Raw genomic sequence first — 13,850 nt, 5'->3', positions numbered from 1 at the left:
TCTTAAAGTAAAAGAATGCTGCCTTAGCAATAGTAATAATTATGGTTAATAGTAATCTGTAATGTGTGATTTGAAGTTGAGCTCTAAATCTAAAATGACACCTAGGTTCTTTGATTCTGACATTTGCTTGTAAATCCAGATGAGCTAGTTTGTTTTTTGGTTGCTGCTTATAATTAAAATTTCTTCTTTTTCCATGTTAAGTTTAAGGAAATTGTTATTCATTCATTCAATGATGCTAGAAAGACACTGGATTACAGAATTTAGAGCTTTCAGAGTCATTTGGTGCTATTGATAAATAAATCACTTATGTCATCTGCATAGCTATAGTAATTCAGTTTATGTTTTGAAATGATCAAGCCTAATGGGAGCATGTAGATTGAGAGTAAGAAAGGACCTAAAATATATCTCACATATGTATCACATTTATAGGAAATAATAAAAATGACAGCCACATTGTACCAGAAGTATAAACAGTTAAGAAAATGTATCAAAGTTTATTTTTCCAGACCAGACAATATTTAGTCTATATATCTCTACTACTGTGCCATAAGAAAATGAAATAGGCTTACTTTAATATTGAAACAAAAAGAAGTGTTCATTCATCTGCTTGATAGATTTATAGTTTTGTATTGTAATTGCTTTTAATCAGTCTAAATGTGCTTTGATAAATCTATTCCAGTGCTTTGTCTTCATCATGTTGTGAATTTACAAATAATATTTTTAGACATCTCCTGTTGAACATGTTTATTTCATGTTGGTAAAGTCTGTTTCATTGACCATATTCTAGAAGACACCCAGCACCTGTTCTGAGTTTAGGTTTTAAGGTTTCGTTCTTCTCCAGCTCAACAGTTTAATTAATACAGTACACTCATCAGAGCAGAAATGAGTAATAATTAGGGTTAGAGAGCACATAATTGTGTGAAATTATTTATTGTGATAACAGTCAAAACGTGAAGATCAAAATTGCCTGTTTCACACAATACTTTTAAGTATTTCATTAGTTATGTAATTTTAACTTATTAAATAAAGTAAATATTTACGAAGCTCAGACACAAACTTCAAAATACAAAATTCAAATTTCACTTGCGTTTCCCAGTGTAGAGTTGAAACTTGTTCTTTTGGAGGAGACTTTTTCTAGAACAAGGCCTCTGCGTTGTCTTTATCCCATTCCTAGGCATAAGGGTAAGAGATCTCTTAAGTAATGGTGACCTTAGTACATTTAAGGTTCACACCACAATACCAGACTTCTGGATTTAGTATCTAGTGATAGGACTTTAACAGGTTTAAGATACTCATTGCACCAGTGAAGTCCTACAGCTAATATTATTCTAGCAGTAAACTGAGTAATCTTTGAAATTAAAAAAACTACTTAGATCAGAAGGAAGCTGTGTTTCTACTAGCGAAAGTACAGTAACTTGAGTGCAAGGCAAACATCATTTTTATTGTGTATTTGACTGAAAATCAGTTTCTTTTTCTAGGTTTCTTTAAGTAACATCTGCAAACTTCTGGGATCAGTCCCCAATTTTTTGTCAGTATACACACACCATCCTCAAGTATTGAGGTTCTTGTTCCACTACTCAGCACTAACAGAGAAGTTTGGCTTACATGTATTGGAACAGTGGCTTGACTGGCCAACAGAAAACACTGGAGGTTATGGTTGCAGTTATAGCCTGCCATTACTTGAATCAGAAAGTGAACAGATGGAACTACATCAGCCTGTAATTTCTTTAGTAGAAACTAACTCCACTGCTTTGCTTGTTTTAATGGTAAGGAATGACTGAGGAGTCTTAATAAACTCCTCTGTATGCTTATAATTAAGTGTAATACACATAAATTGTTTAAAGTAAAATATTCCAGCACTGCTTCATGGTTTTAAATTTAGTAATCATTACTACCTCTCTGTAATATGTAGCATACATGTCTCATTTCTTTTCTTGACCTGCTTATTCTAGTGCAGGGTTTACATAAGGCAGAAACCAAACTTGGACGGGACGCTAGTCAACTGCAAAGCACACTCATATTCATCAAAGTAAAGTTGTTAGAAAACTGTTTTTGAAAAGTGGAAGGAAAACTGAACACCCTAGAAAAATGCCATGTTCATCTAATTTCAAACATGGTTATATCACTAGGAAGTAGCTAATTATAGTTTGTCTTTATTTTGTTAAACTCATCTGCAAATAAAGTCTCTCCAGAGGTCCCCAAAATCATACATTTTTTAGTATGTTTGGTTATACAAACCAAGTGTACTTTGTCCAAATATACTTATGTTTTTGATAATATAAATAAGGTTCTGAATAATGATGAGTGAAATGATTTGCGCAAAATTGAATTTACAGCGAAACACCATGTTTTGCTTCTCAAAAAAAACTTGTAATACAAGCTGTGTTTTGCTTCCAGATAAATTTGTGCCATTAATACAAGAAGAAAGGTGTTTACTTATGTCTGGAAGCATTTATATTCATTAATTCTGTAAGTGTCTACCTGTCATTTTAGTATTAAAGTAAACATCTCCAGAACTGTTTGTTCTGGTAGTACACTGTGTTCCTCATTTTGACAGTTTTGATGACAGTCTTGGCAAATGCATATCTAAAGATGCAGAAAGGAACCTTGACATTCCAAGACATTTAGAGTGTGCATATCTTCAACTTCTTTTGCTGGAATCAAGAACCAGGAAAGGGGGATAGCTAGGTAACTATGGTCTGCGGATTGGTTTCCCATTTTGTGAGACCTTCCTGTGGACAAAACACAGTATTGTATAGAATGAAGCATTTTGGAGAGTTTTCGTATATAACAATAATAATAATAATAATTCATTACATTTATATAGCGCTTTTCTCAGTACTCAAAGTGCCATCCACACAGCGAGGAACCAGGAAGCGAACCCACAATCTTCCACAGTAGCATGTCACAATAAAAAAATGCATTTCTCTGTAGTGATGCAAATAAAAAGCATATACAAATTTTATTTACTACCATGATGACACTTTAGTACGTGAGCAATGGTACAAGAATGCAGTCAGACTTCTTTTTTTTGGACACATTCACTGTCAGACCTAAACACTAGCGTGGAGAATCGCTCGCGTTCTGAAGAGTCTATAGCTGCATGTGAAAGCTGCCATCACACTTTTCATAACTGATCTTTTCCTGAATAAGGAGTGGCATTGAACATCTGCTTTGTCAGCATCTCATGTCGATCAAACACAGGAAGCTCTGCAGTCTACTTATGACTTTACACTGTAGAAAGATAAGTAAATAACATTTGATGTGGCTTTTATATAATTAACATATAAATGTTTTTCATATAAATGTCATCAAAAAACATAATCACAAACAGAACTTTTGCACAATACCTTGGTGAGTTTGGCATGCCCTGCTGTTTCGTTGAAGTACATGTGTGTGTCAGATTGACTGGCAGGATGATGGCTAACCTGTTGCTGCATCCAAACAGTCCCATCTTTTGCCTTTACACCTGTGTTCAGTATTTCTTGTCATTCTACATTTACATACGTTGTCGACACAGAACACACATGAAATCCATGTATTCCAAATAACAATATATTATTTACCCTATACAACTCCAGGCACCTCACACCCAGATGAAGAGACTTGAGCTTGGAGAACGTTTTCCCTGAGTTGAGCTGCGGTGGTGGTGGGATGGGAATGCAGTTTTCTTGTGCTGATCGCTACATTTCTGAAACAAAACATTTTAATGGAGAAGTGCGAAGGAATTTAAGGTGGCCCGGGATTACAAGTTTTTTTGCAGGCTTCTGGTTTTCTAGTGTTAAGAAAAATTAATTCATAGTTGTCTACAGACATATAAAATTTACATCTGACCCTTAAAGACTGGATTAGATTAGATTTTTAATTACTGTAATGCAACAATTTACTCAATGTGGCCACTGAAAACAGGCTGTATGGTGGTGCAGGAGTCCAGTGATATACTTGGGGGGGCTTGTCTGCAGAGAAACTCTATGGATAAGCACCAAAATTTTTTTGTCTTTGTTCCGTGGATGATCACATTACCAGCTGTGATTAGTGTTAGCATACAGTGTTATACACAGATATATAAACATACTGAAGTAACAAACTACAGAATATTTAATCATGCAATTTTTATTAGATATGCTTTTGTTTCAGCCTCTCCGTTTTTCATATTTTCTACTAACATATACATTACCGGTTTCATAAAATATAGGCTGCTTCTTAAGGGCATGTAATTTTTTTTATTTTAATATTTGCTGATTGATTAATAGGCAAAAAGATATCATAATAGTTTAGTGCTTTATAGCTCCAAAATTCTTTATTCAAGTCCTGTGTGGTCTGTTCTTTTCAAAATTCAAGATTTATTTGTTGGTGGTACTCTTACCTCCCACCTTCCAAATGTTCAGTTTAGGACAACTGGGAACTCTGAATTGGCCACTGAGAGAGTTCCTGGAAGTTCGAGACATGGACAGCTTCAGTATTACATTTGCAAATAAGAATGTAAAATTGAAGGTACCGTTGCATATATACTATTATTTTTAGTAATAATATCTGTGTTGTAAGTTAATCTTGCATAATATTGACATTTGAGAATTAGTAAATACCATGGGTTTTAACATATTATACTGAGTGTTTCCAGCCTGGGAAGAAACCTATGAACTTACTATATGGTTTATACCTGAAAATGTATTTTTTGTGAACATTAAAATCTTTCATTCTTGCAGATTAATACAGTGTACCAAATACCAAAAAAATATATATTTTTTTCCTCTTCATTAGGAAATTATCTGCTCTGGTGAAGCCAGGCTTTCCCACAGAGCACTCCTACTGCTTAGCTCTTACTTGCAGAATAATCAGAGTCATGACTTATCAGTCTTTGAAATAATGCGGCCCAAGTTACTTCAATTTCTGCAACAGTTCATTATTGAGAATGAGACTGAGGCTTTAGAAGGTGAGGCAGTAATATACTGTATTTTAGTCACTAACTAAACATTTAACCCCGAGTCTGATGGCATAATATATCATATCACTACTACTCCTAATACTTCCAGTGAATTTACAAGAAAGATATAATGGAAAAGGGACAAATAAACATCTCTTTCAAAGCAGTTCCCTGATAAATGAGATTGAAAAGTTTATTTTACTTGATTTTCTGGACCACTTTTCTTATTGTTTACCTAACAGCTAAAATAAACAGCCTTGCCAAGACTCACAAATAAAACAAAATACAAACATTAATAAAAATAACAGTATTTTTATTGATATATGGCAACCAAGAAAAAAACAGTTAAGCAATATATTGCTTCCTTCCTCTCAAGGAAATGAACATCTACCATTAATCCTGCAACTTCTCTGCATGGTACAGCTAAGCAGTTTATCAGTAAAAGAAGAGGATGACACAGATTTTAAACTTTTGTATCATGGTAATATTCCTTATTACTCTGTTTTTATTATTATTGCATTGTTATTGTTTTTATCAATAGCAAAAAATAAAAAATGCAATTACAAAGGTTAGTAGTTCCTAACATCTACAAATTCATGTTGTGTTAAATCTGTATACCACAAGTTATAGTTAAGCTAAAGTGCCCTCTTCCCAAAGTGCCTCTGTGGATTCTAGTCTTGTGTTGAAGATTAATCTACTGCAGTGGTAAAAGTGAAAAAAAGAATTCTAGGCAAATGACTAGAGTGATCTCCGTTATATTTAGATACACAAATGTTCTGTGCTTACTCAGTATTTACAAAAATGACATTAAAGTTTATTTATGCTTATGAAAAATACAACACAGTTTATTTGAAGTACTGAATTGACATTAACAGCTATGTATTTTAACTTCTAGTGTGTAACTTAACTGGCAAAGTGAAGAAATCAGAGACAAAAATACTACAGCCAGCATTTAACTATCTCTATTGCAGCCTGCATCTTGCCATACCTTGTTACAAAAACAAAGGTAAAGATAGTCTTGGAGTAATTTATTCTTTTATGACAATTTAAGTAACAGTTCCATTGTTTGTGGAATGTAATATCTTTTCAGATACAGATTTTGAAAAAAAAAACAAATTTATGGAAAGCAAATTGAAAATGAATGATACATAAAAACTTTACACTATTTCTCAAATGAGAAACACTTTCATATCTGCCTACTGTATGTAGCTATTAATAGTTTTCCCATTTCTTTGTAGCTTTCATCGTAGCTCAGACAAAGACAAGATAATTGTAAACTGACATCTCTCCATTTTTTAAGCCTACTTTATGTGACTGTTAGTACTACTGACTTCCAGATCCATTGTCCTTAGATTGAATTGTATACCCATTTGTTGTCTGTTTGGTGTGGTGTCTGCACATTTTACCTGTGTCAGTACCCAGGTTTTTCTTTAGGTACTCCATTGTACCTCCTAAATCCCAAAGATATCCTTTTTTTTTTTTTAAATTAGTGTTTCTAAGCTGGCAATGTGTGAGTGGGCCTTGCTGTTGACTGTTGCCAAAATTTGATTCAAACCTTGTGCCTACTGCTGTTAGGATAGACTGCAAATATGCTTCTCACCTCCCTCTCAATCTCTCTCTTCTCTTTCTCTCTCTCTCTCTCTTTCAGAGTCTCTCTTTGTATTTCTGTCCAATCTATCTACCATGCATTACTACTTGACACCACTTGCTTTGCAATCAGATAGGAAGCAGTTTACAAATTACATACTAGGCTTTACTGAACTATGCCCAGAGACGTTTTCTGTAAAGCTAAGAATGTTTTTTTTCCTCTTCATTATTTGTGGTACACCTTAGCTTTATATATGATAGGTTTATTACAAATATTTATTTAGTGAGTTAGTACCAAAATTGTGTTCTCTCACTAACTGACAGTAGCATAAATAACATCTCACTAGTTGACAGTGTTTTTCTGCAACTTGTTGGCAGTGTTTTTGTGCATCTAGTTAACATGTCCATCGGTATGATAATCCAGACTAGCAGTGTAGTTAGTAAGCATATTTTATTGCAGTGTTGGGGCGACGTCAGGTGCTGTGGTGTTTTGCTCTCACCTGAGTTCATCCCCTTCATCCCAGTTTCCTGTTTTTTTTTTTTTGTTTTTTTTTTTATGCTGATTCATGCTGGTTGTGTTGTCTGAGAATGTCTGATGGTGGGAGCTCTGTGTTCACTAGGTTAACAGTCAAATTCTGAAAACTTGCTCCAGTGTTTAAAGGGTTTATTGATCATAATCAGTAGTCATTATAACTGACTGCACATCAGCAAAACTGTATTACATATCTATGAGCTGCTTCTTGCAGCTGGCTGGCTGACCAACCACAAGTGTTACCTAGTAGGTAACCACCTAATAATCAGATTGCAATTCAGACTTAAAAAATAATGTAATACTCCAATCTTCACCCTGCCAAATAAGCAAAACAGCTGCCGTTGCGGTGTGTCTGAGGCATTGTGTCAGGCGCTGACATCCAAAGTTCGATTCTTGTAAGGGGATGCAAAAGTGTATACACCTGATAAGCCCCTATGAGGGCGAAACATGTGTTGTGTACTCTTTGTATTACTGTATTTGGCTGATACTGTATTTATATATATTTATTTCTTTATTTAACCCAGCCACAGGGGATGCACAAACCAGTGTGTTTCTTCGTGCCGGACTAAGCCCGGATAAATGGGGAGGGTTATGTCAGGAAGGGCATCTGGCGTAAAATTTTGCCATATCAATATGTGGACAACAATACAAATTTCCATACCGGATCGGTCGAGCCCCGGGTTAACAACTACCTCCAACAGGGTGCTGGTGAAAATTGGGCTACTGTTGGCTGAACAAGGAGAAGAAGAGGGGGAAGACGTGTCCGGAGGCAGGAGAAGAGAAGGAAAGTAAAGAGAGTGGGACTGAGGGTAGGACGTTTGAGTGTTGGCAGTATGACTGGTAAGGGGAGAGAGCAGATATGATGGAGAGAAGGAAGGTTGATATATTGTGCGTGCAAGAGACTAAGTGGAAGTGGAGTAAGGCCAGGTGGATTAAAGGTGGATTCAAATTGTTCTATCATGGTGTGGATGGGAGGAGAAATGGGGTAGGAGTTATTCTGAAGGAACAGTATGTCAAGAGTGTTTTGGAGGTGAAGAGAGTGTCAGGCAGAGTAATGATTATGAAGCTGGAAATTGGAGGTGTGATGATGAATGTTGTTAGTGCATATGCACCGCAAGTTGGGTGTGCAGTGGGTGAGAAAGATGATTTTTGGAGTGAGTTGGATGAAGTGATGAACAGTTGTACCCAAGGGACAAAAGTGGTGATTGGAGCAGATTTCAGTGGGCATGATGGTGAAGGGAACAGTGGAGACGAGGAGGTGATGGGTAGGTATGGTGTCAAGGAGAGGAATGAAGGAGGTCAGAGGATAGTGGATATTGCCAAAAGGATGGACATGGCTGTGGTGAATACGTATTTTAACAAGAGGGAGGAACATAGAGTGACGTACAAGAGTGGAGGAAGATGCACACAGGTAGATTACATCCTATGCAGAAGAGTTGATCTGAAGGAGATTGAAGACTGCAAAGTGGTGGCAGGGGAAAGTGTAGTTAAGCAGCATAGGATGGTGGTCTGTAGGGAGGGCCGCAGTGGCTACAGGTTTTCATTCCAGCCAGTTTCCTAATTAGAACTCAGCCCTTGCTGGTAATGAAACTTGGGATTTAACTATATGATTTGTTAGCACTTTCATTCATCAAAGAAAAATGTTAGTTAAATTGTAGATCAGAGGTCCTCAATTACAGTCCTGGAGGTCCGCAATGGCTGCAGGTTTTCACTTCAAACAATTTCTTAATTAGAACCCAATTTAGTTTTTAGCAGCTGTATTTAAGTTTTAATTGTTCTGTCCACAAAACACATGGATAATTTCTCAGAGAAGGAAACTTTACAGTGCAATTCAAATTTCACTTGGATGAAAGAAAGCACTAACAAGACAAATAGTAAAATCCCAAGTTTCATTGTCAGCAAGGACTGTCTTCTAATTAGGAAATTAGCTGGAAGGAAAACCTGCAGCCACTGTGGCCCTCCGGGACCATGATTGAGGACATACATGAGATTCGCTCATCAAAAAAAAAAAAATTCTCATTTAGTTTTAAAAGCTAAAATTTGGTAGGATGGTACAAGTACATCTTGGGCTGTAGGTAAAGGATATTTCGGTACATCAATATTTAAGGTGTAAAAAACTATCCCAAAATCAGGTCAGTACTGTAAGGATTATGTTTATTGATTTCTCCAGGGCCTTCAGTACCACCCAGCCATCCATGCTAAGGGATAAGTAGATGGATGAACTTATATAGTCCATTATCCAGGACACCATATTTCCGGCAGAGCGTAGTTTGTGATGCTCAAGGACTATATCTCTGATGTGGATGTGAGCAACTTTGGAGCACCACAAAGGAACAGGCCTATTGCTTTTTCTATTTTCCCTGTATGCCTCAGAGTATATAAATAAAAATATTAGTTATAAAAATTAGGAAGGCATGCTCAGTTATGGGATGAACTCTTGACCAGCTGGAGGTAGTAGTGGAGGACAGAATAAAGACAAAACTGATTGACATTATGAACAATGCTGCACAGCTTTTCTATGAAACACTAACATTGAGTAGTTTTATTTGAAGCATAATTCAACAATAGTGTATCAAGAAAGGCTTACTGGGGCAGCTTCTTCCTACCTATAGCAGTATACCTGTATAATGCCTCACTGTGATTGTTCTGTTATCATTAGCAAATTCAGAATTATCTTTTTTTATACTTTCAGCTTGTGTTTGAAGAGAGTCGTCATTATAACACTTTGAAAATTTCCTTTTGAGACAAATAAAGCACTGACTACCTGTCTGTTAGTGCTATTCCCATTAGCTAAAACTAAAATGAAATATGTAATTAATGAAAAATAATCTTTTTGTTAACTAAAATGAAAATGAAAAACTGTCTGAAAACTTGAACTAAACAAAAATGGGAATATAAAAACAAAATTAGTTATGTAATTTTAATTGTGATTGTCACCAAACTATCCTTTGTGCATAATATACAGGTATATGCAAGTGTGCAGTTACCCGTATATTTATTATATATTATTTAAAACCACACAGTCTTAAATCTGATTAGGAATAAGCATTGATTTGTGTCTGCGGTGGGTTGGCACCCTGCCTGGGATTGGTTCCTGCCTTGTGCCCTGTGTTGGCTGGGATTGGCTCCAGCAGACCCCCATGACCCTGTGTTCGGATTCAGCTGGTTGGAAAATGGATGGATTGATTTGTGTGCATGAGCAAGTATCGCTCACAACTGGTGTCTGAATCCTATGGATTTTGTCATATCATCTGTTAGTCAACTTTGCATGCTACAGTTGAGAGGGAATTCCAAAGCCTCCCTATTTTCCAGTGACTATTTTTGTAGATTTCTTTGGCTGTTTTTGACCGTCAGTCACAGATGCCCTACTGTCAGCAAGTGGAAACTTTTCACTAAGCATCAAGGAAAAGCAATGAAAACATACCACATATTTCTTTGAAAAACTCAACTAAATTGGAAAATTAGAGCCATGGAGGGTTTGTCATGATCCAAATGCCACCCCATGCTTCAAAGTTAATATCGGGTGATATTAACATTTATTTTCCTATATGTAAGTGTACAAAAATTGTTATTTATTCATGGAATTCTTCTGTTGTTCCTGCTTGTTTCTTAATCTAATTCAAAACTTTGACTTTCAGATATTTATTAATTTTTTATATACATTTTTATCTTGTTATTAATGTCACCTTGGCTTTTATTTATACTGTATTCCTTTGATGATTTGTGAAACACTTTGAGCATTTGAAAGGTGCTATATAAATAAAATGTATTATTATTATTGTTATCATCATCACACAGCACCGTGTATTCAGGTATGATTGTCAGTCTGGTCAGTGTCTGTATGGAGTTTGCGTGTTCTCCTCGTGTGTGTAGACTGAGTGTGTGTAACGTCAGGTATTGTTTGATAGGTGAATATTAGAAGTGTGTCATTAAGGTATCTCAAATGCCAAAATCTGTTTTTTCCTACATTTGTTGTTAAGTGTCATTCTCCCAGTTTAGGTTCATAGGGAGCTACTCAGGTTTTGTATGATGTTTATTAGGTATATGATCTGAGATGTTGCTGTAAAGAATGTTCAATATTTAACTTAAATGGTATGCTTGTAGAAATGCACTATATACATGAAAAAAACATTCATCGATATCTCTGCTATTATTTTTATTAACACTATTCAAGTAGTGACTTAAACATATTTTAAAAATAAGCAACGTATGAATTCCGTGAAAAAAGTAGACTTTCAAAGTTTTGACATATAGTCTGCATCATGAGATATTAAAAATAAATGTAAAATAAGACTATAAGTGTATGGATATTTACTGCTTGCAAAGGAATCTCAAAAATACAAAAGAAAGTGTTTTTGAAATTAAATAACTATTAAACTTGTTGCAGGTTAAGGTAAAAAATGACATCAGAGTACACTTGTTGTTTGATTGTTGCATTTTTAGTTATAATAGAATCCTTGAACGGTTGCATTATCATGAGAAAATGGAGATGTGTCACAGATTGTTAAGTTGTATACATCTTGCCTGAAGAAGGGGCCTGAGCTGCCTCTAAAGCTTACATATTGTAATCTTTTTAGTTAGCCAATAAAAGTTGTCATTTTGCTTGACTTCTCAGTATAGGAAATTACATGTTCCGTAAAATAACGGAGTTTAAATCCAATAATTACTTCACATGCTAAATAGAGCATTTTAAAATTGCCTTTAAACTTAATTGAAAATCTAAGTAGACACTTCTGCTATTGGGATATATAGTTATTACAATATTTTGAAAATTGTAATTCCACAATTTAAACAAGTCATCTAAAAATTATAAATAATCAGTTATGCATCATTCAAATAAATGGTTTGTCTTTTCTGAAACCCAGATAGTAAGGTCTCACTTAATTTTGCAATATTTCTAAGTTCATTAAAAAAATAATACAACTAAATGTTAGAAGTGTTCTGCTATCACATCTAATGTTAATAGTATTTTAGAAATGTTTTAATCTATAAACTTATCTACATGGTTTCTTTCTTTTTTTCCCCACAATTGAACAACTAACTAACTTTTTAGTGGTGTCCGTACTGCTATCAAATATTAGTCTCTTGAACTTGATTGAAGCCCTTTCAGAACATTGTTACCTGGCTCATACACTCCAAGAAACTCCGGAAGTCTCTCTTTTGTGCTCAACCTGGCTGCTCCTGAGATCCCTGCTTCAGTCCCTGTTGTCCAACATACCTGAGGTAAGATTAAAGTAAAATCATAAACCTATTTAAAGGATCTTTTAAGTCGATTTGTTTTCAAACCTAGTTTTATAAAACTTGACTTTCTTGTATGGACTGTTGTTTGATTTTAATAATTTCAATAAAATGTTTATTAAAAAAAAAATTTTAAAACACAGAGTGTCAGCTAAACATTACTATCTGTGACAAGGCACATGTATGTTTGAGCTCTCAAAGTATTAATGTCTTGATACCTGTCTTGAGGTTACACACATATTTCAAGATAACATGTCCGTGTCATTTTAAGAAGAAGAAGAAAACAAAAAGCAAAGCATTTTTATGAGATTCAGCCATTTCTAATGCAAACCAACTGTGTGCCTCATTTCAACAACCATCTTCTTTCATAGCATCCTTCAGTGTCAGGGGCATGAATTCACCTTGGAACGTCATCATCAATTGCTGCTGTTAAAATTAATTGTTGATGTGCAGATAATAATTGTAGTCATTGTTCTGTAGACAACTAGAAAATACCTGAAAATAGTCATACTTATGATCACTTTCATGATATGGAAGCTTATTTTATTATTTCGCAAAGATAATGCCTCTGTCATTCTTGTCTTACAGTGCTAGGGTCTACATGGAGTTTGCCTGTTCTCCCTGTATTTAAGGATTGATTTGTATCCGTGTCAGTGAGTTTACTCACTCAGAAATATTGTCCCCAATTCCTTTATTACCATATCCACATTATGAGCGACTCATCATGCTTTAAAAATGTGATAATTTTTACCGCTTTAATCTCCTCTATCACACATTCTATTTTTTTTTTTTTTTGTCCTGCATTTGCTGGACTTACCACAGAAAGTACAATACGTTGGGGTCTTGCCTTTTTAAAAACCTAAGGCTTATATTTAAAATACCTGTATATTGCAGTTCAATTTATTGTGTGTATGAAGTGCAATGAAACTCTTACATGCACTGTTCACCACGATGCTGCCATTCAGCATGAGTCTCTCTAAATAAGCTATTTAAAATAACAACATAGAATGTAATAGGAAAAAAGTAGGTACCGTTATGGAAAAAATAAATATGATTTGACCTTGCATCTACCTGCTATTGCAACCCATGGTAGAAACAGAATCATAGAAGCAAAAGTAGGATAATAAGCAGAATATAGGTGGCATTAGGGTGTCATAAGCCCACGCATGGCTCCTGCTGCATGCAGAAAAGCAAGCAAGAAACATGTCCTTACTTTGAAGAAAAGGTATCAAAATGTATTTTTATTGTCACAAGGATACCTCACAAATGTGGAAGGCACGTTATCATAATCAAAACTACTTCAAAGTGGATGTACTTGGTAAGTTTTAAGTGCATTTTATACAATTTGACCCCAAGTGTGCATTTGCTCCATTATAAAAAGCAAGAGTGGGGTAGTTATTTTAAAAAATGTATGAACTTTGTTTCACTTCACTAATTTCATATGGAAAATTAATATACAGTATACCATGATTGTGAGAAGTTGCCAGAATGTACTTCTTACTGGGAGAGGGGCATTTAGAACAAATTCATTATTTTTTGAAAAACCTTTAGTAAACAGTATTAGCATAC

The 13,850-nt window shown here is 35.0% G+C and overlaps 1 protein-coding gene across 3 annotated transcripts in view; it reads left to right on the top strand.

Annotated features, from left to right (window-relative positions):
* Positions 1-13,850, top strand: part of LOC114663251 (meiosis inhibitor protein 1) — a 109,522-nt gene that overhangs the window by 72,115 nt on the left and 23,557 nt on the right. For all 3 annotated transcript variants that reach the window (XM_051934843.1, XM_051934842.1, XM_051934844.1), the window contains 5 exons: positions 1,479-1,766; positions 4,762-4,933; positions 5,301-5,405; positions 5,820-5,930; positions 12,097-12,266. In XM_051934843.1, the coding sequence (XP_051790803.1) occupies positions 1,479-1,766; positions 4,762-4,933; positions 5,301-5,405; positions 5,820-5,930; positions 12,097-12,266 (846 nt within the window). The remainder of the gene's footprint in view (positions 1-1,478; positions 1,767-4,761; positions 4,934-5,300; positions 5,406-5,819; positions 5,931-12,096; positions 12,267-13,850) is intronic.

The sequence above is a fragment of the Erpetoichthys calabaricus genome, chromosome 12 (assembly GCF_900747795.2).
Source record: "Erpetoichthys calabaricus chromosome 12, fErpCal1.3, whole genome shotgun sequence".
Classification (NCBI taxonomy): domain Eukaryota; kingdom Metazoa; phylum Chordata; class Cladistia; order Polypteriformes; family Polypteridae; genus Erpetoichthys; species Erpetoichthys calabaricus.
The sequence above is the reverse complement of the archived record's forward strand: the minus strand, read 5'-3'. Positions and strand labels throughout refer to the sequence as shown.